Source organism: Peromyscus maniculatus, chromosome 22, assembly GCF_049852395.1.
Source record: "Peromyscus maniculatus bairdii isolate BWxNUB_F1_BW_parent chromosome 22, HU_Pman_BW_mat_3.1, whole genome shotgun sequence".
Classification (NCBI taxonomy): Eukaryota; Metazoa; Chordata; class Mammalia; order Rodentia; family Cricetidae; genus Peromyscus; species Peromyscus maniculatus.
Genome location: NC_134873.1, coordinates 53,190,051 through 53,211,995, shown reverse-complemented (window position 1 = coordinate 53,211,995; position 21,945 = coordinate 53,190,051). Strand labels below are relative to the sequence as shown.

Sequence of the window (21,945 nt, the reverse complement as noted above, 5' to 3'; positions counted from 1 at the left end):
CCACAAAACTCATCAGTGCCAATAAAACCCAACATTGTAAATGACTTGTAGAGATTTCCCCCCATTCATTAGTTATTCCATTATGTATTTTTGTTCCCAAACCTTGACTTCTTTAAAAGATATAAAAAACGATCATAAGGAAGCTTATTTAGAATCACTGACCACAGATAAACACATCCTTTAATATTCTCTCTACATGTGGCTAAAAACTGTTTTTAAAAGGGGGGAAACACTGAATAGCTGTAACACGAAGCCAAAAACTGCTTACAGTCATTGATTAGACACAGATCTCTTCTTTCATATCCTACCACAGTTAGAAAAAAAAGAAAAGGAAAAAATCTTGCATTCAGAATCACAGCAGAACATTGAATGTACTGCCTTCTTACTTTAATGTACATTTTGGTAAAGTAGACTTTTGGCCAAATAAGAACTGGATTTGAGAATTACACTGGCATTATTATCTTCTTCCAAAATTAGCTTATTATGTTCCCTCTTCTCCAAGGAAGATCTCTGAAATGGGTACTGTAAGATTAGCATCACTGCCTAACGAGGAGAAGAACTCCAGTGGTTCCCAGTGCATAGATCATCATGCCTTTTATGAAAGGTCTACACTTGAACACCGTTGCCTGAACCAGAACACAGTAGGCAACTGATGCCATGCTCTTCTTCCAGGCTGGCTAGTGGCCGCAGAAACCAGCATGAGATCATAATGATGCGGGGCACGTTAGATAATGAATGCCAGACAGAGCAGATAAGGTGCGCTTTCTTTGAACATGTGGGATTTACACACAGAGACTAACTGCAGAGATCAATCAGAAACGACTAACTGCAGAGATCAATCAGAAAGCGCTAAGGCAGTATAAGCAGGAGCTTCAAGGCAGTTGGAGTCCGCGTGGCATGTGGGACAGCAGGAAGGAAAGCAGAAAGAGAGTCACCATGGATGAGAGGGCAACCTGAGCCACGCCAGGTCACTTATTTATAAAGAGCAGGCCAACAGAGGTATTGCTGGATCACAGTTTGTCCCACCTGAGTGACTACCACATTCTGCACGACACTCCAATTCCACCAAGATAGGCTTGCTTTAAATCAGTGTCTGACTGACTGAGGTAGCTAGAGCACCTCCTGGAAACCTGAGAATGCCTATGAACCTTCACCCATGGTCACTAGAACATTTGAAAAGCAATACGACTTTTCCAGGACCAAATAGCTTCGAGAGAGGAAGAGAAGTCAATGGAAAAATTGCCACATAAGATGAACTTGAAAGCTTAACATCCGTCTTTGAAAATCAACGTAACAAAAGAAGCCAAATTTCAGCTCTCTACCGCCTGAGGATAGCATAACTAGAATTCCAGAGATTCCCATGCCAATGCCTTCTGCTTTTTTGTGCCGTGCAGAATTTAGCAATAAACAAGAGACAGTTTCATGTGGATGCTGAATGAAAAAAAAAAGTTCTCTTGAAAGTAAATGAAAAGCAGACACTTCTCAAAGTTTATATTAGGGAAGCCATGGCTGCCTTAATTTGCTTACAGTTACAGCAGTTACTAAATAAAATAACCATAGTAAAAGAACATGACTCCCAATTCCAAAACACCTGGTAACCCAGATGGTTCTTTTGAAGCCAGAGGTTAAACTGTGCCAATATGGGAAGGAAAAACTGAAGTCTATGAAACAGATGGATTCACTTCATTTTAAATATAGACTATTGGGGCTGGCGAGATGGCTCAGTGCCTAAAGGTGCTTGTAGGCAAGTGTGACAGACTGAGTTTGACCCTAGGAACCTGCATGGAGGACAAGAGAGCCAACTCCTGCAGGTTGTCCCTGACCTCCACATGTACACTATGGCACACTCACTCCTCCCATTAATAAATAAATGTTAAAGTTTAAAGATAGAATTTTAAAAAAAAAATCAAGCAATGTAGATATTCCTGAGAACCATCACCTCATTGACAGGTTGGTTTTGTAGGTCACGGTCAATGTTTCCACAGAAAATTCAGTCTCCTCTAGATCAGTAGGAGGCTGCTATAGCTGAAGGAGTGGGTTTTTAAGTTCATGCAGAGTAAAGCAAAACCTCTCTTAATAAGTAAATGCCAAACCTGAGAACCACCAATGAGATTTAAAAGCTGCTTCAAAATCCACTCCAAAGCATCACAGTTAGCGGGAGCCCTTCCCTGAACCCGATCCCATCTCCTATGAGGGGCCTCCACTCAGTGAACCTTACTGCTCTCTAGACCGGTCACTTTCTCTTCCTTGGTATGCAGAGCCCAGCACCACTGTGCCCCTCTCCCTTGAGAAGTAGCTCCCCCAGGACACAAGCATCTTTCACGTTGTATGAGTTAGAGGGGCCCTGGCCTGGCTTCCCCCAACGAAGTCGGAGGGATCTAGCTTCACCTTGGGCCTGTGTGAACAAATCCAGTTCCAAAGTCTGATACTGAAAAGCTCACTTGCCCTCCAATTCCCCTCTCTGGAACTAAAGTCAGAGTTTTGAATTCCCATCGGTCCTGTTTCTCAATCTTTTCGGAACTTGGCTGGGCAGGATAACGGGACAGTGCATTCTGAAAAACGGCACAATGTCAGAACAATGCCTTACGTGACAAGAAATAGGGGTGGGAGTGTGCCACCTGAGAGGGAGTGCCGGGAAGAGCCCCCTGGGTGCCGGGCTGCACACAGGAATGTAATTACCCAAGAGGGAAAGCGATGCAGAGGAGGCGTGGGAGGTTTGCTGCAGGACGCTTTCTTGGTGGGCTCGTTGCTTTCCTGGTCATCTGCAAACGGAGGGGGATCCAGGGAGTCATAGGAAAACAACCCATCATCGCAGCCCGTGTCCATGCTCTCCACAGCGTCCACGCTGTCACCATCGACTACATCAAGATCCGTTTCCTGAGGTCTCAGCGGTCGGATCATGCTTATGGCATTCCTGTTGGTGCCGAACATCCGGTTGGAACATAACTGTGGCTGGCTCAGGTGCCTCTTGGTGAGCGCCATACTTATACTGAAAACATTGGGGATCCTTAGCTTGGGGGGTGGCAGGCATGCCGAAGGCACTAACTGTGTTCCTTTTCCAGGGAGTGAGTTCGGATGTTTGGGGGTTAAAGATGGGGTCAAAATGGGGCTTGGGGTGTTGGTCTCGCTCGATGAGGATGAATAATCCAGGCTCTGGGACTGAAATTTCTTATTCAGTTCATCGGAGGAGCTGTCCTGTTCTTTTACACCTGACTGAGAGTGCCCCCTGGAAAAGCTATTCTGAGTTTTCCACGGCGCCTTCTGTTGCCAAGAATAGCGCTTCTTGTGCTCCGGCCTGCTGATGCCAAAAGTCTCTTCTTCGAATACAGAGCTGCTGTCGTCAGAAGCGGTGAGATACGCTTCGCTGCCCATCCTGCCATGCTGGCCGCCCTCCTCTGACGTGTGGCTGGAAAGGGTGGACCTGCACCTGGACTTGGGTCTGCCCTGGCTTCTGTCTTCCTCGTCAGAACTCCAGTCACTCCCCGGAGCCCCGGAATTCTGGGACGTACCACCATTGGCTGCCAAGCTTGCTCTCGTTTTGCGGTTCTGTTCTGAGCTGCAAGAGGTCTCGTGCAACTTTCTCTGGTTTCTCTTTTCTTGGATTTGGTTATCAGCAGGCTTCTCTGCAACTTCCATCTCTAGAGGAAGATACATCATATTGGCAGGTTGCCTTTAATAACGAAACCTTTATGTAACTACCCTGCATGTACGCATTACCCTGCCTGACGTAACTACACTGTAGAGCCTGGCAATTTCATGTGAATTTATCAACGTACGCTATTCTTTGTTAAGTTTTATGCCTTTTAAAACAAGTTTGGAAGATGCAGGACTTATAAAAACATGGAATCCTTATACTTTAATTTAATTGTATGAAAAGTAAATTGATTTTTACAAACAAGTATGTTGGGGAATGGAAGTTGGCAACAGTCTAAAGACAGAGCAGAGTGTGAAGTGGGGTGAGTTTGACCATCAAAGAAGCTGCCAAAAAACGAACGCCATTAATTCTATTTTAGAAGTGAAGAAAATGGTGACCCTTCTCCAATTAATCTTCAAAAATCATCATAATGTAAATCTAAACATAAACATAAAGCCATAGTTTAAGAAACAAACTTTGTGCCGGGTGGTGGTGGCACATGCCTTTAATCCCAGCACTCAGAAGGCAGAGGTGAGTGGATCTCTGTGAGTTTGAGGCCAGCCTGGTCTATAGAGTGAGTTCTAGGGCAGCCAGGGCTACACAGAGAAACCCTGTCTCTAAAAACCAAAAAAAAAAAAAAAAAAAAAAAGACAAACTTTGTGTCCATAATTCAATACATAAAATGTGTAAATTCACACACACAAAAAAAACTTTCCTCTACTCTGTTTAACTGCAACTACAATATGTATTTTAATAATAAGAATAACCTCTTTAAATGCCTTTAGATATGGATTCCATTTGTTAGTACCGTGAGAAATGGAATGAACCCATAGCTTCATAAATAATGACTTAAAACCTCAGATTAAGCCAGGCAGCGGTGGCGCACACCTTTAATCCCAGCACTTGGAAGGCAGAGCCAGCTGGATCTCTGTGAGTTCAAGGCCAGCCTGGTCTACAGAGCAAGCTCCAGGACAGGCATCAAAATTACACAGAGAAACCCTGTCTCAAAAAACAAAACCAGGGGAAAAAAAAACCCTCAGATTGAATAGAAAAGGAACTTTGAAAATGTAAATATGAATTTCACAACCCAGGAATGAGGAGCTGCACAATCACGCCCTCAAGTTTTGTGGCAGGCGTTAGTTACATTTTTCAAATGAATTAGAGCTTTGGCAGAGGCAAACGCCGTGGTGTTCAGTTGACTGCCCCAACAGTGGGAAGGAGATGAGAAGGGCGTTTTGGAAAAGTCAACGAAATGTGTGTAACAGCAAGAAATAGGTAACGAGGCAGCCTTCTGGCTGGAAGCGCATTATATAGTTTTCAGAATGTCAAAACAGAGCTGAGCGGTAACGTTCCCTGCTGGCATTTCTCACGTGCGTTGGAAGGAGACCAGAACCCGGCGGAGCTAAGTTGCAAACTCAAGCTTCCCTAGAACTTTTGGAGAAAGTCAACAAAAAACGATTGCCCCTGAGGCGTTATGGTCAGGCCGCGCCACCAGGCAAAATTTAGAGGGACGCTGTGAGAATGAAGAGTGAAAATCTTCACACGGGACCAGGGTCGGATTATCTAGACAATATTTCCTTCTCTGAAGTAACAAAGAAAGTAGTTACCAAAGTACTCCCCCCAAATATGTTCATTTCTTTATGTGTCTGGCATGTCAGTCTTCATTTAATAATAATAATAATAATAATAATAATAATAATAATAAGTAATTAAAAATATTTTCAAGAAGCTATGAATACAAATGCAGAGTTCTCATCTGAAACTGGGTTAAAATGTGTACCTTTTAGTTAGAATTATAACCATTTATAGTTTAAATGTCTTTTCCACCTGCTGCAGGAAAAAGCATTAAGATGGTGGGGGGCGGTATCAGTCGCTCCTCTGGGGCCCTGGTAAAAAAATCTACACAAGACACAACATAACTAGTGCTGTAAGGCTCTCACTGAATATTCCCTTGAAGTATTGAGGTGTCAGGGAGAATCAAGCTTAATTCTGATCAGTCTCAGTGAATGGTGTTTGAGCGTTTTAAAAAGAATGCTGAGGTAGACTGCTACAGTCCGTAAGTACCTTCGCCACATTTTCCTTCGGTGAACTCGGGTTCTTTAGATGCCATCTTGCTCACTTCCTCGCTTCGGACTTCGTGAGGAGGACTCTTCCCTCGGGACAAGAAGCATCCAAATGTCAAACCGCTCAGGCGCTGCCCCTCTGAGAGCTTTGGTGTGGAGACACAGGAGATCTTCTTCCCTTGGAGTTCTGCAAGGCCATTAAGCAAAATGGAGTTGAACTTTTTATAGCCGTTCCTCAGGCACGGAACAAAAGCATAGGAGGACTTGAATAAATCCCTCGACACCAGAAAAGAGACTGAACTGCATCTTTTACTAATGTATAGTAAAGAGAAACGCTGACATAGAGCATAGAACCCTAGATCTGTGTGTGTGCGTGTGTGTGTGTGTGTGTGTGTGTATGTGTGTGTGCGCGCACATCAGGATGGGGGTCAGTGGGTAAAAGCACTTGCTGCCGATCCTGGTGACCTGAGTTCAGTCCTCAGATCACTAATCATGGGTTTAATCTAGTGGTTCTCAACCTTCCTAATGCTGTAGCTCTTTAATACAGTTCCTCACACTGTGGTGACCCCCGACCATAAAATGATTTTCATTGCTACTTCATAAATGTCACTTTGCTACTGTTACGAATTGTAATGTAAACATCTGATATGCAGGGTATCAGATGTACAACCCCAAAGGAGTTGCGACCCACAGGTTGAGAACCACTGGTTTAATCCATCTTTAAGACTCTTTACATTGTTGCATGTGAGATCAAAGGCTTGGAGGACCCAGGAAGAAAGGTTACTGGGGAAGGTAATTTCAGAGTGTGGGTAAAGCAACAGAAGGTGAAGTGTGTTGTACCAAATAGCAACTGGTAATAAAAAAAAGTATTTCTAGCATGTTTCTTCAGAGGCATCTTTAAATTTTTTTGTGTTGATCATCTACCACAGAACAGATTCACAATCATACAGCAATGATTATGTACTGTTGGTCTTCAATTCCATAGATTCTGCATCTGTGGGTTGAAACAACTGTGAATCAAAAATATTTAGAAAAAAAACTGTCTCTACTGAATATGGACAGATATTTTACTATGATTCTCTAAAAAATACAATCTAACAAATATTTATACAACATTTACCTTTTTATTAGGCATTGCAGTAACCTGAAGATGATTTAAAGTTACAGGAGAATGTGTGTAACACATTATATGCAAATTCTGGGCTGTTTTATTTAAGGGCCTAGAACATCCTTAGAGTTTGGTATCCTTGGGGATCCTAAAATCAGTCTTTTGTGGATAGTGACAAATAACCACATGCGCGCGCACACACACACACCTGTGTGCGTGACATATATATATATATGTATATATACATGTGACATATACATATATAGACAATATGTGTAATATATATACATTCTGTAAATACATTAAATCTAGCACACATATGGTATCTATGCTCCATTCTTTGCCTAGTCTCCAAGGTCAGAACCTCTTAGCATACAAAACCCAAGAGACTGTCAATGAAGACCAGAATCGCAAGCCAGGGATATCAGGGAAATTAACAACCTTTTGGAAGTAGAATGGGTACATCTGATCTATTTTAGAGATCACCACAAAAACAGGAACCTTAATTTCCAATATAGACCTTCAGATCACTTAGGGCAGTGCCTATTTTTAATCTTTCAGATGGAGGAGATGAGAGCAACTATTGCCATGCTCTAAACAAATGGTCTTAACAGGTGTAGTGGCTGACACCTATCATCCCAGCTGAAAATGTGTGAGTGAACTGAGTTTTGTGGCATTTGCAACGACCAGAAAAGGCATCTGAGAGTCCACAGAACACACCTCGGCTGCCTTCAAAGAACACCAGAATTCATGAAGCCCTCAACACATAGACAACTAACTACACTGCATTTCTGGTTTGTTAACTCCACTAAAAGGATCTACTCTGTTTAAAACCAAAGTTGAAGTCTTGGAATGCAGAAGTACAAACCTCTAACACAAATACCCCTACCATTCAGCTTCCTATTACCGTCTCTGTTCCAAAAAGATAACAGCGATGTAGCGCTACACTGCTCGGAAGGACCACAATACTACTGGAGACTGGCATCAGTTGCCTGTGGTCCCTGAACTGCAAGGCTAACATTAACATGTAGTAGTTTCAGCGAACTGGATTCTTTGGACCTTAAATGGATATCTTTTAGGAGAGAGAGAGGAAAAATTACTAAGCAGCCATGTTTTCCTATATAATAGCCACTTTGCTAAATTGGTATATCATTATTCACCTTTTTTTGCCTTGGACTCCTCAGTCCAACATCCCTTGGGTACAACACTTCTGGTTGGTAGGAGAAATTCTTTTTCATTTACTGACAATAGCACCTTACATGATGTTTATAATTAGATCCTTAAAACACGAGCAGAATAATAGTAAACTCCTATACAGCCAAACAAATCCAGCTAAACTCTCTTAATGAAAATCTATGTACCTTGCAATTGTGATTGTATTGCTCTTATCTCTTCAGTTTGGTTTTGGTTGATGAAACGAAGATTCTGATTCTCCACCTCCAGCTAAAAGAGCATAATGATATTCCTTAATCTAGGGATAATATTTTTGAAATAAACTAAAATTATAAAATTTAGAAAATGACAATATATAATCACTCTATTTGCAAACTGGTGAACTTATCAGCACTGATTATCAACCTTAACAATTATGTCATCAATATTTATTTGTCCAGAGCTAAAGGTTTCCAACCCTATGCATTTCCCAATATAAATTGATTTTAAAACAACTATTTCAGCATTTAGTCTGTGTTTCTCAGATATCAAACCTATTAAGACATATACATGCGCCGGGCGGTGGTGGCGCACGCCTTTAATCCCAGCACTCGGGAGGCAGAGCCAGGCGGATCTCTGTGAGTTCGAGGCCAGCCTGGGCTACCAAGTGAGTTCCAGGAAAGGCGCAAAGCTACACAGAGAAACCCTGTCTTGAAAAAACAAAACAAAAACAAACAAACAAACAAACAAACAAAAAAAGACATATACATGCAATACTCATAATTATTTAAAATTACCCCATTATAATATGGCTGTTTACAATTTTTAATTTTAAAAATATAATGGATATTAAAATGAAAGCAGTCTACCACAAGTTTACCAAAATATAGGACCATAACCAATTGATCAGAATTTTATGTCTCACTCAGGGGTGTATATTCTGAAGATTTTAATCAAAAGAAGTAAATAATAAAGGAAACATATCAATAAATACCTCATTTAGCTTAACTGTTACCCATTCTTTGATCTTAGCAGCTTTTTCTTCTATTATTTTAGCTTCTTGTAGTCTCATTTGTTTCTGAAATAACATCAACAACTTGTTTAGTTCAAACATAAACTCCACGGATTGGAGACAACACATCGTAAAACATGGAGGCAAATCCACTTAGAATCTGTTTCCAGGTGAATACATTTGCTTCCCAGTCTTTTTTAAAGATTTATTTATTTATTATGTATACATTGTTCTGTCTATACATATCCCCACAGGCCAGAAGAGGGCACCAGATCTCATTACAGATGGTTGTGAGCCACCATGTGGTTGCTGGGAATTGAACTCAGGACCTTTGGAAGAGCAAGCAGTGCTCTTAACCTCTGAGCCATCTCTCCAGCCCCCAAATAGACTTTTGAAAGCCCCAAATTGCCAGGCAGCGTGGTCCATGCCTGGAATCCTAGCCCTCAGAGGCCGAGGCAGGAGGATCATGAGGTCTAGGGCCAGCCTGAACTTGTAGATCTTGTTAGCACAGAGAGAAAGAGATGGGGAGGAAGGGAAGAAAGGAAAACTGTCCAGCAGATAGAACAAGAAGTCAAAAGGCACCTGCAGCTGTGATAATACACCTGACTGTCCACTTCAAGGCATTTAAGAAGAGCTCCACAGAAACAGACCTCTGGGCTCGCCTGTCTGAGCGATTTCCCAGATTGGGTTAATCAACAGGAAAAGCCCACCTTAAATGAGGACGGCACCAATCCATGCAATTCCATGGACTGGGGACTTGGACTGAATAAAAGGAGAACGTGATGGACTGTACCCTCAAACTGGGAGATAAACTGTTCCTTCCTCAAGTTTCTCTTGTGGGGTGTTTTGTTGAAGCAACAGGAAAGTGTCTGCCTAGAACTGCGAGCCTGCTAAGCGGCACTTGTCTCTCTTTCTCTCGGGTACTCACACAACGGAGTGAATCCCCTAAAAATATCCACAAAATGAACTATTTCTGGACCAGTAGATTGGACCAACTAAGGCGGGGGAGGCACACACATCCGCTTAGGAGCAGGGCTATTTTCTCCCTCAAACACTAGCTTTAAAACATCCAGAAAAACAAACACCGAGAAATTCTCGTTCACATTTAACAGCCTTCTAGCTCTGGTCACAAAACTACTGAGGATGTGACTTCCATAGAAATCACAATGGGTGGGGGTCGGGCTGCTAGAAACTGAAAAAAAACCACTAGCCCAAAACACTGACCCCACAGGAAAGTGAAAATGCTAACGCATTTGACAAACACAGCCGTCACATTTAAATGACATTAAATGGCTACTTAAGCAGTCATTTAATCCTAATGCAAATTTTTGTTGATTTTTGAGATAAGGTATTAGTCCACAGCCCAGGCTGACCTCAAACTCATGGCAATCCTCCTGTATCAGCCTCTCAAGTGCTGGGATGACAGGGATGAGCCATTACACCAAGCTTCTAGTAAATTTTTGTCATAAAACTTACAGTACTCTAAGTGCTCATGTGAGGTGGCTAAAAACAGTACATTTCTGAACAGTTGGAAGATTAGTGTCAAACAGAAATATATACAATGATCTGTAAAGATTTTTCTCTTTAGATAGTCTCGTTATGTTGTCCAGACTGCCCTCACACTAATGATCCTCCTGCATTAGCCTCCAGCATTCTGGGATTCCAGGCATGCATCATCATACCCGGTTGGGCAGCAAATGTTTTATGGACATAAATGCCTGCTATAAGCTAAATATTCCCAAATGCAAAAGATCCCATTTAAACTCTAAAGTCTGAATGTTAAACAACACTGTCATATCTAAAAAAAACTACTAGATCTGGGACCAAAGAGATGGCCCTAAAGGTCCTTGCCGCCACGCCTGATGACGTGAGTTCTGTCACATGGTGGAAGAAGAGAACCAACTCCTATAAGTTTCCTTCTGACCTCTACACATAGCATTACACACACACACACACACACACACACACACGCACGCACACACGCACGCACGCACACTAAAGCACGCACACACATGCACATGTGCACACACACATACACATGAGTGCATGCATAATAAAAAGTACTAGATCTTGCCTTGAGGCCTTGAGTCAAGACAGGAAGGGAATGGCACCTTTAACTTGTTCCCGTTTCCAACACCTGTGACATAATCCTACCAGTACGAGTTCCCCTCCAGATAAACAGATCTCAGCTAGGTCTTTAATTACATATTAACGAGCACATATTAATACGGCCGATGATTCAGTTTCCCTAACCTGCTCTTCAAGCCGCAGCTCCAAGCTCTGAATGATGTCATCCTTCTCCTGCATTACAGACTCCAGGTCTTGACACTTCTTATACAGCCGAGTCTCTGACTCACTGGTTTGAATATTAGCTGCCTTTAGTTTCTCTTCCATAACTTGTACCTAAATTCAGAGGGTAAAATAGTAACATTATGCCATACTTAATGCATCATAGTTTTAAGCTTAGCATTTTACTTTAACATTAGGCTTTTAAATGGTATCACAAACTGAAAATATTAAACAGCAAGGTGTAATGGATTATGATGATTTGAAAATCTGAAGACTATTTTGACAAGTGGTGTTACCTTCGGGGGTGGTACAAGTGATCACCAGACTGCTGTGGTTACCTGGGGGGGGGGGGTTAAGGCACATGTTTACTAGAGCAATGTACACAAAGTGTTCATAGAGAAGCAAAAGTTCCTGGCCCCATCCCCCCATATTTAGACAAGAAAGAAATATAGAGGTAGATCATGAGTGGTGAGATAAGATGCAAATTAGATGGCCTGGATAATAACACACTTTAGGGGAAAAAAACCTGAACTTGAGTTACCAAAAAAAAAAAAAAAAAAAAAAGCCACAGTAGAAAAGAAAAGAAAACCAAAGAAATTTAAAGTCCAAATAACAAAATCATTAAAAACAAACAAAAGCCACGAGCCCAGACACAGGCAGTAGAAAGTATTCAGGGAGGGCTCATGAGTTTATCAGCTTCATGAATGTTCTCCAGTTCCAGCAGGAAGACATCAGTGAGTAAAACAGACCCTCAAGTCTCTTCCTGCATCCAAGTTCCACTTCGGTGGACAGGGAGAGAGTAAGTGTAATCATAGACAAATGCAACCCAACAACAGTACCGTATATATATACACGGTTAGCGAGTGTACCGGGTGTGAGGCTGCCGGGTGAGCCATGCTTCATTTTTTCATGTCTAAAACAGAAAGTCCTTGCTTGGATCTTCTGCAAAGCTCACAGAGGTATACAGAATCTCTGAAGGACTTCTGTGCCAAGTCTGCTCACTCCCACAGATTGTGTGAATCCACCCAACTCAGTGAGGTCGACTCACGGTGACCACCTTCTGGCTGTCCCTCTGCAGACCACAAACCCATCCCTGCACTGTGGAGTGAGCGCCCGACACACTGTAAGCCTCACCTGGGACTTCTCGGGAAGGTGTAAACAAGGAAGGTGTTTGTGATAGAAAGTATTGAGAACGCTATACAGTGGTCTATAAATCAATCTCACTCTAATGCTCTTAATAGGTAAGAACGTAATTTTATCAGAAGCTTGGCGATGACAGGCATAAAGGAGAAAAATGAACACATCTGAAGAATTGAAGGTGACTGTTCAAGCAAGAGCAAATCTTTCCATTATTTTAATAACATCAGAAAAACCAGAATGAATCCTTAAAGTTAGTTAAAATTTAGACGTGTTTGACTAAAGGGTATTTTTAGAAGGAAGCTGTGAAGGTGTGTTTGGTTTTATTTTCTTAAACCATGAATACCAGGTTTCATGTGGGTTCACTGTGTATTCAGATGCCAAAGCTGTTCTCATTAACACATATACACACACAGCTGGAAACTTTGAAAACAAAAGCCGAGTTCCCAAACGGGAGGAAAACATATTCTGTTCTTCAAATAGTAATTTAAGTGGCCTTAGGTCTAGATTCTTTAACATAAAGCAATGATTTTTTTTGGATGAGCCATAAAAATTCATACCAAAGACAAAGGTTTACCCAAGAGATTTCCCATGAAAAATAGCCCAGCAGGAGAAAAATACAGAAAACAATCTCCAAACATTTTTTCCAGTGATAAACAGGATAGTCTGTAGCTATCGTCATAGGAAGAAAGCAGAAGTCAACCCCAGGATGTCAGTTCCTCTCTGAGAAGAAAGTAAGAGACGGTAAACCTCAAAACAGACAAGTGGGCTTAGCGAGGTCCAGGCAGTTAGGTACCTGCTGCGCAACATGAAGACTTGAGTTCGAATCCCCAGCACCCACAGAAAAGCTGGGCACGGCAGCTCCCAGTGCTTGGAAGGAGGAGAGAGGGAGGTTCCTGGCGCTCACTGTCCACTTGTCTAGGCAGATCTGTGAGCTCTGGGTTCAATAAGACACTCTTTGATGGTGAACCTCATCAAAGAAGACTCTTTATACAGTGGACTAAGGTTAATAGCGACACATAAGTAAAGCAGTCGGAGCGCAGAGAAGTAACCGCAGAGCGTGCAGCGATAAGTGGGATATCTAGATATATACACCCTTCCCTCCTACCAAGGCTCAGAAGCGGTGTGTGTGTGTGTGTGTGTGTGTGTGTGTGTGTGTGTGTGTGTGTGTGTGTAAAATGAGCGTAAGAGCAGAGGTCCGGGAAGATGGCTTTGAAAATATGTCTTCTAGGACATGACCTGGGCCCTTGCTCATTAAATCCAACCACAGCAGCCATGGTTGCTGCCACAAGATCAAGCCAATCAACTCTCTCACGTGGAGAATGAAGAGCTACGCTGGGCCCCTCCCTTAGCTGAGTGGCTACTGGCAGTCGATGGCCAGTGGAGAGGGAAAGTCGGTCTTCTTCAGTACTGCGGCCCATGGTCGGATGCTCATGGCCCGGTGGACGCTGCCCTATACCCATGTGCGTAATTGGACTAAGAGGACTCAGAGAGGAAGAAGAAAAAGAAAGGGGAGGAAGGATGACGACATGATGGAGTTGGAGGGGGGGATGGAATTGTTGAGGGGAGGTCCGGGAGAAGTTGGAGCTGGGAAGTTGGCATGGGTGGATATGATCTAACTACATGTAATCATCCACAAAATTGCCAAAAAATAAATTCTTAAAGCATTTAAAAGGAAGAGGATAATTGAGGGAGACACCTAATATTGATCTTTGGTTTGTACGTGCACATGAGTATGTATGCATGTACACATACACACATAACATATGCACGTACCAGAGAGAGAGAGAGAGAGAGAGAGAGAGAGAGAGAGAGAGAGAGAGAGAGAGAGAGAACATGTGAGCAAAACATAATGAACCTTATAGTTTGGATATGAAGTATCTCCCAACATGTTCATATGCTAAAGGCTTGGTCTTAGACCTGTAGACCCAGCCATTGAGAATGTGGCTGAATCCTGAGAGCCCTGACTTCAGTAATGGATGGAATAATAATCTGATGGCATTGTTGAAGAAGGAGGGACCATTTGACAGCATGGCTTTGAAGCTCTTGTTCCCTGGTGGCATTCTTCCATTTTCGGTGTGCGTCTGTCTCTCTGTCTCTGTCTCTCTGTCTCTGTCTCTCCTCTTCCCACCCCACCCCCTTTCTTGCTCTCGTTGTAAGGCGAGCATCTCTACCCCGTCACCAGCACTCTGGGCCGTGAGGGTTTATCTCTCCGTGGGAACCACCGACCACAGACTGAAACCAAAAATGATCTTTCTCCTGTCAACAGTTCCTCTCGGGTTATCTGTCACAGCGATGCAAGGTCTCACTCCCCCAAACCATGTGACAGCAAAGACAGACATTCACCTATATAGTCTCCTGTTGTGGGATATTTTGATCTTACTCTTGACACTCCCGAGACTGACAATAAAGTTTACTTTGAATTAGAGGGTGGAGCTAGCTAGCTACTAGCTGACCAAAATTAACCATAGAGGTTTTGGAGGACTGAGGACATATAGAAAGACACAGGAGGTAGTAGGGTGGGGCTGAGAGAGAGAGAGAGAGAGAGAGAGAGAGACAGAGACAGAGACAGAGACAGAGACAGAGACAGAGACAGAGACAGAGAGGAGGTCACTGGTCGCTTCTCTGCTGCTTCTCTGATCATTCAGGTTCTTACCCCATATCAGACTGCTGAGGTTTTTGGGGTTTTTTTGTTTTTTTTTGTTTTTGTTTTGTTTTTTTGTTTTTTTGTTTTTTGTTTTTTTTTGGTTTTTCGAGACAGGGTTTCTCTTTGTAGCTTTGTGCCTTTCCTGGAACTCGCTTTGGAGACCAGGCTGGCCTCGAACTCAGAGATCCGCCTGCCTCTGCCCCCCCGAGTGCTGGGATTAAAGGTGTGCGCCACCACTGCCCGGCTCGATTCCTGAGTTTTTATTGATAAAAAATAATTAGATAAACAACACTTCAGTCTCCTTTTATGAGGTCAAAGCAACCACATTTGGTTGCCACATGAAGCTGCCCTTTCATTACATAGGAAAGTCTATAGCTCTGCACAGCTAGGACCTGGAACCATGTCTTTATTTCAAAGAACACATTCTTGTGTTCTGCATAAGTACCACAGAGATCCATTGTCGTCTGAATCTTTCTAAAGTGGCCATTACTTTTGGATAAGCAACTTTCTGAGGTAAGAAAAATAATGGCCAATGTGCAAAGTCTCAGAGCAAGAATCACAAAATAGTCCCAGGTGTCTTGCCTGCCAGCTGGTCCTGTTATGACCAAGTTCCACAGGACTCCCAGCCTTCCTTGGTAATCACCATGAATAAGATGTCTACGGAAAAGCTAAGCGCTTACAGGAGAAACAAGCAGCCCTTTTAAAATGTCCTACCGCAAGCACACGGAAAACAGCCCAGTTCTTTTCCATTCATTTAACTTTGACCAGACAAGAATTTGAGTTACTCAGAGACTGGCCAGGAACAAACAACAGTCAGGGGGCTGGAAAAGTGGCTCAGCGGTTAGGAGCACTGGCTGCTCTTCCAGAGGACCCGGGTTCAATTCCCAGCACCCACAGGGCAGCTCACAACTGCCTGTAACTCCAGTTCCAGGGAACATGGCACCCTCATAGAGACAGACATACACGCAGGCAAAACACCAATGCATACAAAATAAAAATAAATAAATTATTTAAAACACACACACAGAGAGAGGAGAGAGAGAGAGAGAGAGAGAGAGAGAGAGAGAGAGAGAGAGAGAGAGAACAACAATTCAAATTGGTTTAAACTCTCAAAAATATTTACACATAGGTATATTGTTTTCCCTCTGGGTGAATTCCTATTTGCTCCCACTCAGCATACCCTTGAAGTAATTCCCCCTAAACATCTTTGATCTTGGAATCCCTAAGCCACTTTGCAGCAAAGAACCAGTTCCAGCAGACTTGAGCTGCTCAGATCCCACACTCAGGACCAGCCCTCTGACTGGTTTGAGGCAGGGGCTGACAATCTCTGAGCCCTTGGAATATCCTTATTAATAAGACTGCCCCGATTTTCTAACATCTTGGGGGACACTGGAACATTAATGTTGACATGTGCTTGACATATGTATTAGTTACTCCTATCATTGAGATACAGCTCCATATCCAAGACAACTTAAAGAAAGAAGGGTTTATTTGAACTAATGGTCCCAGGGGGATAAGAGCATCTTTCCCTGTATATAGCCATAACCATGAGTGCGAGATGTTTTTTCAGGGTCCTCTAAAAAATTCATTGAGCCGGGCGGCAGTGGCACACGCCTTTAATCCCAGCACTCAGGAAGCAGGGCCAGGCAGATCTCTGTGAGTTCGAGGCCAGCCTGGTCTACAGAGTGAGATCCAGGACAGGCACCAAAACTACACAGAGAAACCCTGTCTCGAAAAACAAAAAACAAAACAAAACAAAACAACAACAAAAAAATTCATTGAACCCGAGGGTAGTTTGGGAAACCACCCACAGCTCCTAGTGCTATTTTTTTTTTTTTTTTAAATTATCCTCTCCATGTGGAAGCAGCACAAACCCACACTACAGCTGATAGTACTTCCACCTCCACCATCCACTGCGGGCTGGCTGCATGCCAGGCACTCTCCTAAAATCATCTTCACAATAGCTAACTTTGACTCCTAAATGCGAGGAAATATTTCAGGTACTTTACTCCTAGCCACCTACTCAGTTTCTACAAAACTCTGAGAATGAGACTGTACCCCACTTTCCAGAGAGAAAGCTGAAGCCAAGCAGTAAGAGATGAAGGCCGACTGAACCTGGCAGTTTGGCTCCAGGGTCTGCGTTCTTGAGTGCCTCTGCTATAAACCTCTGTGTCCTACAGAGTTGTCGATATCAGTCCCATGTGATAAGTAGCAAACCTGATATGCAAAAAAGTTTTCCAGCTCTCCCCCGCCAATGGTAGCTGTTGGATCTTTAGGATTTTTTTTTTTTTAACTTAATGTGCTTTGGTGTTTTGCCATGGGTGTTGGGTCCCTTGCAACTGGAATTACAGACAGTTGTGAGCTGCCATGCAGTTACTGGGAATTGAACCCGGATCCTCTGGAAGAGAAGTCAGTGCTTTTAACCCCTGAGCCATCTTTCTAGCCCTAGCTGTTGGATCTTAAACACAGTTGAAACCTTACATCTGTTCCCACGGCAGAGAAACATGAATTCCATCTTTACTTCTTTTTAACTGTACAGACTTCTTGCCAGTCTTTGGTCTCACACTTCCCCTGTGTCTTTTTCCCTCTGTGGCTGGGAAGAGGGAGGGAGGGAAGGAGGAGGAGACTGAGTTTTCATGTGTGGTGGTAATCTAATTGTACTGAATTATTATTTTGATTGTATGTTAATAAATAAAGTTGTCCGGGGGTCAGAGCTATTAGAGCCATAGCAAGAGTGTGGCGGTGGTGGCACACGCCTTTAATCCCATAAGATCTCTGTGTGTTCAGGGATACAGTCAGCATTGGAGACATATGCCTTTAAGACCTAGGGGGCTGTACATTCAGACAGTGACGAGGCAGTCATGTGTTTGGGTTTACAACCAATGAGAAGGCAGAACAACATACTTTAAAAAAACGAACCGACAGGAAGTAGGTCTTTTTTCGCGAAGCTGGGACAGCAGGAGGAAGGGTGAGATTTTAGCTCTGAGCTCTGACCTCTCGGCTTTCTCTTTTACATTGTTTCTGTGTTTCTTATTTAATAAGACGGTTGGTTACTTCTATATCTGGCGCCCAACGTGACAAGAATCCATTAAAAACTGCTTGGCTTGGCGGCAGGTCCGCTTTCCCGCAAGGGCGGCAGGCGGCCGGCAGCGATCGGCTTCTTAGTCCGAGCAGCGGCTTCTGAGCCTGGGTCTAGTTCTGCTTGACCTCAGGCTGGACTATCGGTGAGCTGCTTGCTTAAATCCTGCTCACTTAAAGCCGGTGCTACAAACAACTCAGAGTTGCCCTGCCGAACAGGGCCCTGCCTGTAAAGCCAACGCACGTGGTCGGAGCTTAAGGAAGCCAGACCCAAGCCTTGACTCGGCACAAGAGGGAACACGTGGCTGCATTTAAACTTTAGCCAGCTACGCTTTCTTACTCTCTCTCTCTCTCTCTCTCTCTCTCTCTCTCTCTCTCTTTCTCTCTCTCTCTCTCTCTCTTTCTCTTTGGATTTACACCTGGGACACTAGGTGGCTGCTTTGAAAATCCCCTCAGATTTCTACTGTTCTACGCAGATTTGGTAAGTCATAACATATCAGATATTTTAAAGGAAACTATCTAAAAGAGAATTTTTTCCACATTAAAAAACAAATGGGTTTTATGTGTACATTGGAAGAAAATTGGTTTTTGTTCGAAATTTTAGGCAGTCTGGCAATGGAACAACTATATAATATTAGTATTGGTGGAATTATGCACCTTATCACTATAATAATCCACATTTTAATATTTAAAAAGATAGTCAATTTAAGTGCCAGGATAACAACTTTAGAAGAACTTGTTAAACCTGTAAAAATTCAGACAGAAGAAATTAACAGTGAAGTTGTTTCAAGTCGGGATCATAAGGTTGCAGAAAGAAAGTCTGTTTTCACACAGTCACCCTTAATTTATCCTGTAACCGTACAGCAGATGCCTGATCAAATGGCTACACAAAATAATTGGGCTCCAATTGAAATGTTGGATTTAAAAAGGTTTAAGGAGGCAATAGTATCTTATGGCATGCATTCCCCATATGTAAAGCAAATGTTAAACTCTTGGTCAACATATAATAGGATAGTACCACAGGACTGGCGGGACCTTGCACAAGGTGTTCTGGAACCCAGCCAGAGACTTCAATTTCTGACTTGGTTTAAGGAGGAGGCTAAAAACATAGAAAAACAATGGAGGGATAAAGGAATACAAGTTTGCCAGGATCAGCTTATGGGCGAAGGCCAATATGCTTCAGCACAAACACAATGTTTATATGATGTCCAAACCCTAATTTTATGTCTTGAATGCATGGGACAAAGTTGAGGAACCAGGAAAAAAATCTGAGTCATTTACAAAGGTGAGGCAAGGCCCAAAAGAGTCTTTTACAGATTTTTTACAAAGACTGGCTTCAGCAGTAAAGAGAATGGTCTCGGATTCAGAAGCTGGTAAGGCAATAATTGAATCTTTGGCCTTTGAGAATGCGAATGCGAATGCAGCATGCAAAAGAATAATCAGGCCATTAAGGGCAAGATCTGCACCTATGGAAAATTGGATTAGAGAAACAATTAATGTTGAAGCTGATGAGCATGATGATACATGGGTAGGAGAAGTAATTTCAAAAGGTTTGAGGAGTGTTAGATGTTTTGGATGTGGAAAGCAAGGACATTTGAAAAGGGACTGTAGACAGGTCATTCCCAGAAACAATGTTTCTTCAAGGAACAATGGCAACAGAATGCCCCTTCCTTCTGGAGTATGCAGAAGGTGTGGTAAGGGAAAACACTGGACCAACGAATGTAGATCAACAAAGGACAGACAGGGTAATCCTTTGCCTCAGTCTTCGGGAAACTCCCAGAGGGGCCTCAGGCAGGCCCCCAGTGCAAATCCAGTTCAAACCTTTCCTGCAGCCATAGAGGAAATGCCTGCTCTGGAGAGCGATTAAATAACCAAATGCCTATTGGAATAAATCATGCTGGTCAGGATGATGAAACAGAGAGAATAGAAAATTCAGGAGAAAACATAAAGAAAATTTTTTGGCAAACTTCTATTAATGAACAAAGACCAAAATTAACAATAAAAATAAATGGTGTTTTGTTGTCTGGTCTGGTAGACACAGGTGCGGACGTTACCATAATTGCACCAGAATTTTGGCATCCAACTTGGCCTCTTCAGGAGGTAAACGTTCAACTGTTAGGAATTGGGACATTACCTCAGGTGAAACAGAGTGCAAGATGGCTCGAATGTATAGATCCAGAAGGACAGAGAGGAAAATTAAAACCATATGTGGCTAACATAACTATGAACCTGTGGGGTCGAGACTTGTTGCAACAATGGAAGACTCAAATTAACATCCCTCCAATCTCAGAAACAAATCATAAACTAGCACATGTTACTGAGAGAAATATTAGAAGATATTGTTCTAATGAGTGGTCACCAGCCATCCATATTATACAAGAACAGGGCACAATAACTGATGATCTTCCAAAGACACCAACAGCTCTACCTTTAAAATGGTTAACAGACAAGCCTGTATGGGTCCAGCAATGGCCTTTAACAACAGAGAAACTCCAGGCTTTAGAAGAGCTGGTAGAAGAACAGTTAAATGCTCAGCATATTGAAGAATCAACCAGCCCTTGGAATTCTCCTGTATTTGTTATTAAAAAGAAATCTGGTAAATGGAGAATGGTAACAGACCTTAGAGCAATTAACAAAGTAATTCAGCCAATGGGCTCTCTACAATCTGGGATGCCTTTGCCTACTCTGTTACCAAAAGGATGGCCTCTCATAGTTATTGATTTAAAAGACTGTTTCTTTTCAATACCCTTACAAGAAAAAGACAAAAAAAGATTTGCTTTTACAGTGCCTACTTATAATAATTCTCAACCGGTTAAAAGATTTCAATGGAGGGTCCTCCCTCAGGGAATGTTGAATAGCCCAACTCTGTGCCAATATTTTGTACAACAGCCATTGGAAGTGATACGTAAAAAATTTCCTAAATCTATAATTTATCATTATATGGACGATATTTTACTAGCTGACTCAAATGCAGATACTTTAGAAATAATATTTGAAGAAGTAAAGAAAATTTTGCCTTGCTGGGGATTACAAATTGCTCCTGAAAAGATACAAAGAGGAGATTCTATTAATTATTTAGGATATAAAATAGAGCTACAAAAAATTAGACCCCAAAAGGTGCAAATTCGGAGAGATAGACTACAGACTCTTAATGACTTTCAAAGATTATTTGGAGATATTTCTCATCTAGGAACTATTGTTGGGGTAAAAAATGATGAACTGACTAATTTGTTCAGAACCTTAGAAGGTGACAAGGACTTAAATAATCCAAGAGAATTATCACCTGAAGCTGAGAAAGAATTGGCCTTGGTAGAAAAGAAAGTGCATGAAGGACACGTGGATCGTATTGATCCAAAGCTGGATTGCATTTTGGTTATTTTACCTTCTAGGCGTTCTCCTACTGGAATATTAATGCAGAGGGAAGATATTATATTGGAATGGATATTTTTACCAAATAAACCAAATAAAAAATTAAAAACTTATATGGAAAAAATCTCTGACTTGATTTACAAAGGAAAACTGAGACTTCGTCAATTAGAAGGCATAGACCCAGCAGAAATTGTCGTACCATTAACTAAGGAGGACATTGAAAAATTATGGACAGAAAGTGAACCTTGGCAAAGAGCTTGCAGTAATTTTTTTGGGAGAAATTAACAGCAAATATCCCAAAAGCAATAGAATTGATCTTATAAAGAGAGCTGATTGGATCTTGCCTCGAATTGTACGGCAAAAACCCATATCTGGAGTTCGTACAATTTTATACAGATGCCAACAAAGAAGGAAAGGCAGGTTACAAATCAGAAAATTTAAGTAAAGTGGTTCAAA

General features: G+C 42.3%; 1 protein-coding gene across 12 annotated transcripts in view; it reads right to left on the bottom strand.

Annotated features, from left to right (window-relative positions):
* The window catches only part of Plekhh2 (pleckstrin homology, MyTH4 and FERM domain containing H2), a 116,634-nt gene that overhangs the window by 52,359 nt on the left and 42,330 nt on the right, over nucleotides 1-21,945 (bottom strand). For 8 of the 12 annotated variants that reach the window (XM_076558886.1, XM_042266779.2, XM_076558887.1 and 5 more), the window contains 5 exons: nucleotides 11,223-11,372; nucleotides 8,952-9,035; nucleotides 8,167-8,248; nucleotides 5,699-5,884; nucleotides 2,680-3,638 (listed from right to left, as the gene is read on the bottom strand). In XM_076558886.1, the coding sequence (XP_076415001.1) occupies nucleotides 2,680-3,638; nucleotides 5,699-5,884; nucleotides 8,167-8,248; nucleotides 8,952-9,035; nucleotides 11,223-11,372 (1,461 nt within the window). The remainder of the gene's footprint in view (nucleotides 1-2,679; nucleotides 3,639-5,698; nucleotides 5,885-8,166; nucleotides 8,249-8,951; nucleotides 9,036-11,222; nucleotides 11,373-21,945) is intronic. The other 4 variants (XM_076558888.1, XM_042266784.2, XM_076558890.1 and 1 more) reach the window with 1 other exon arrangement.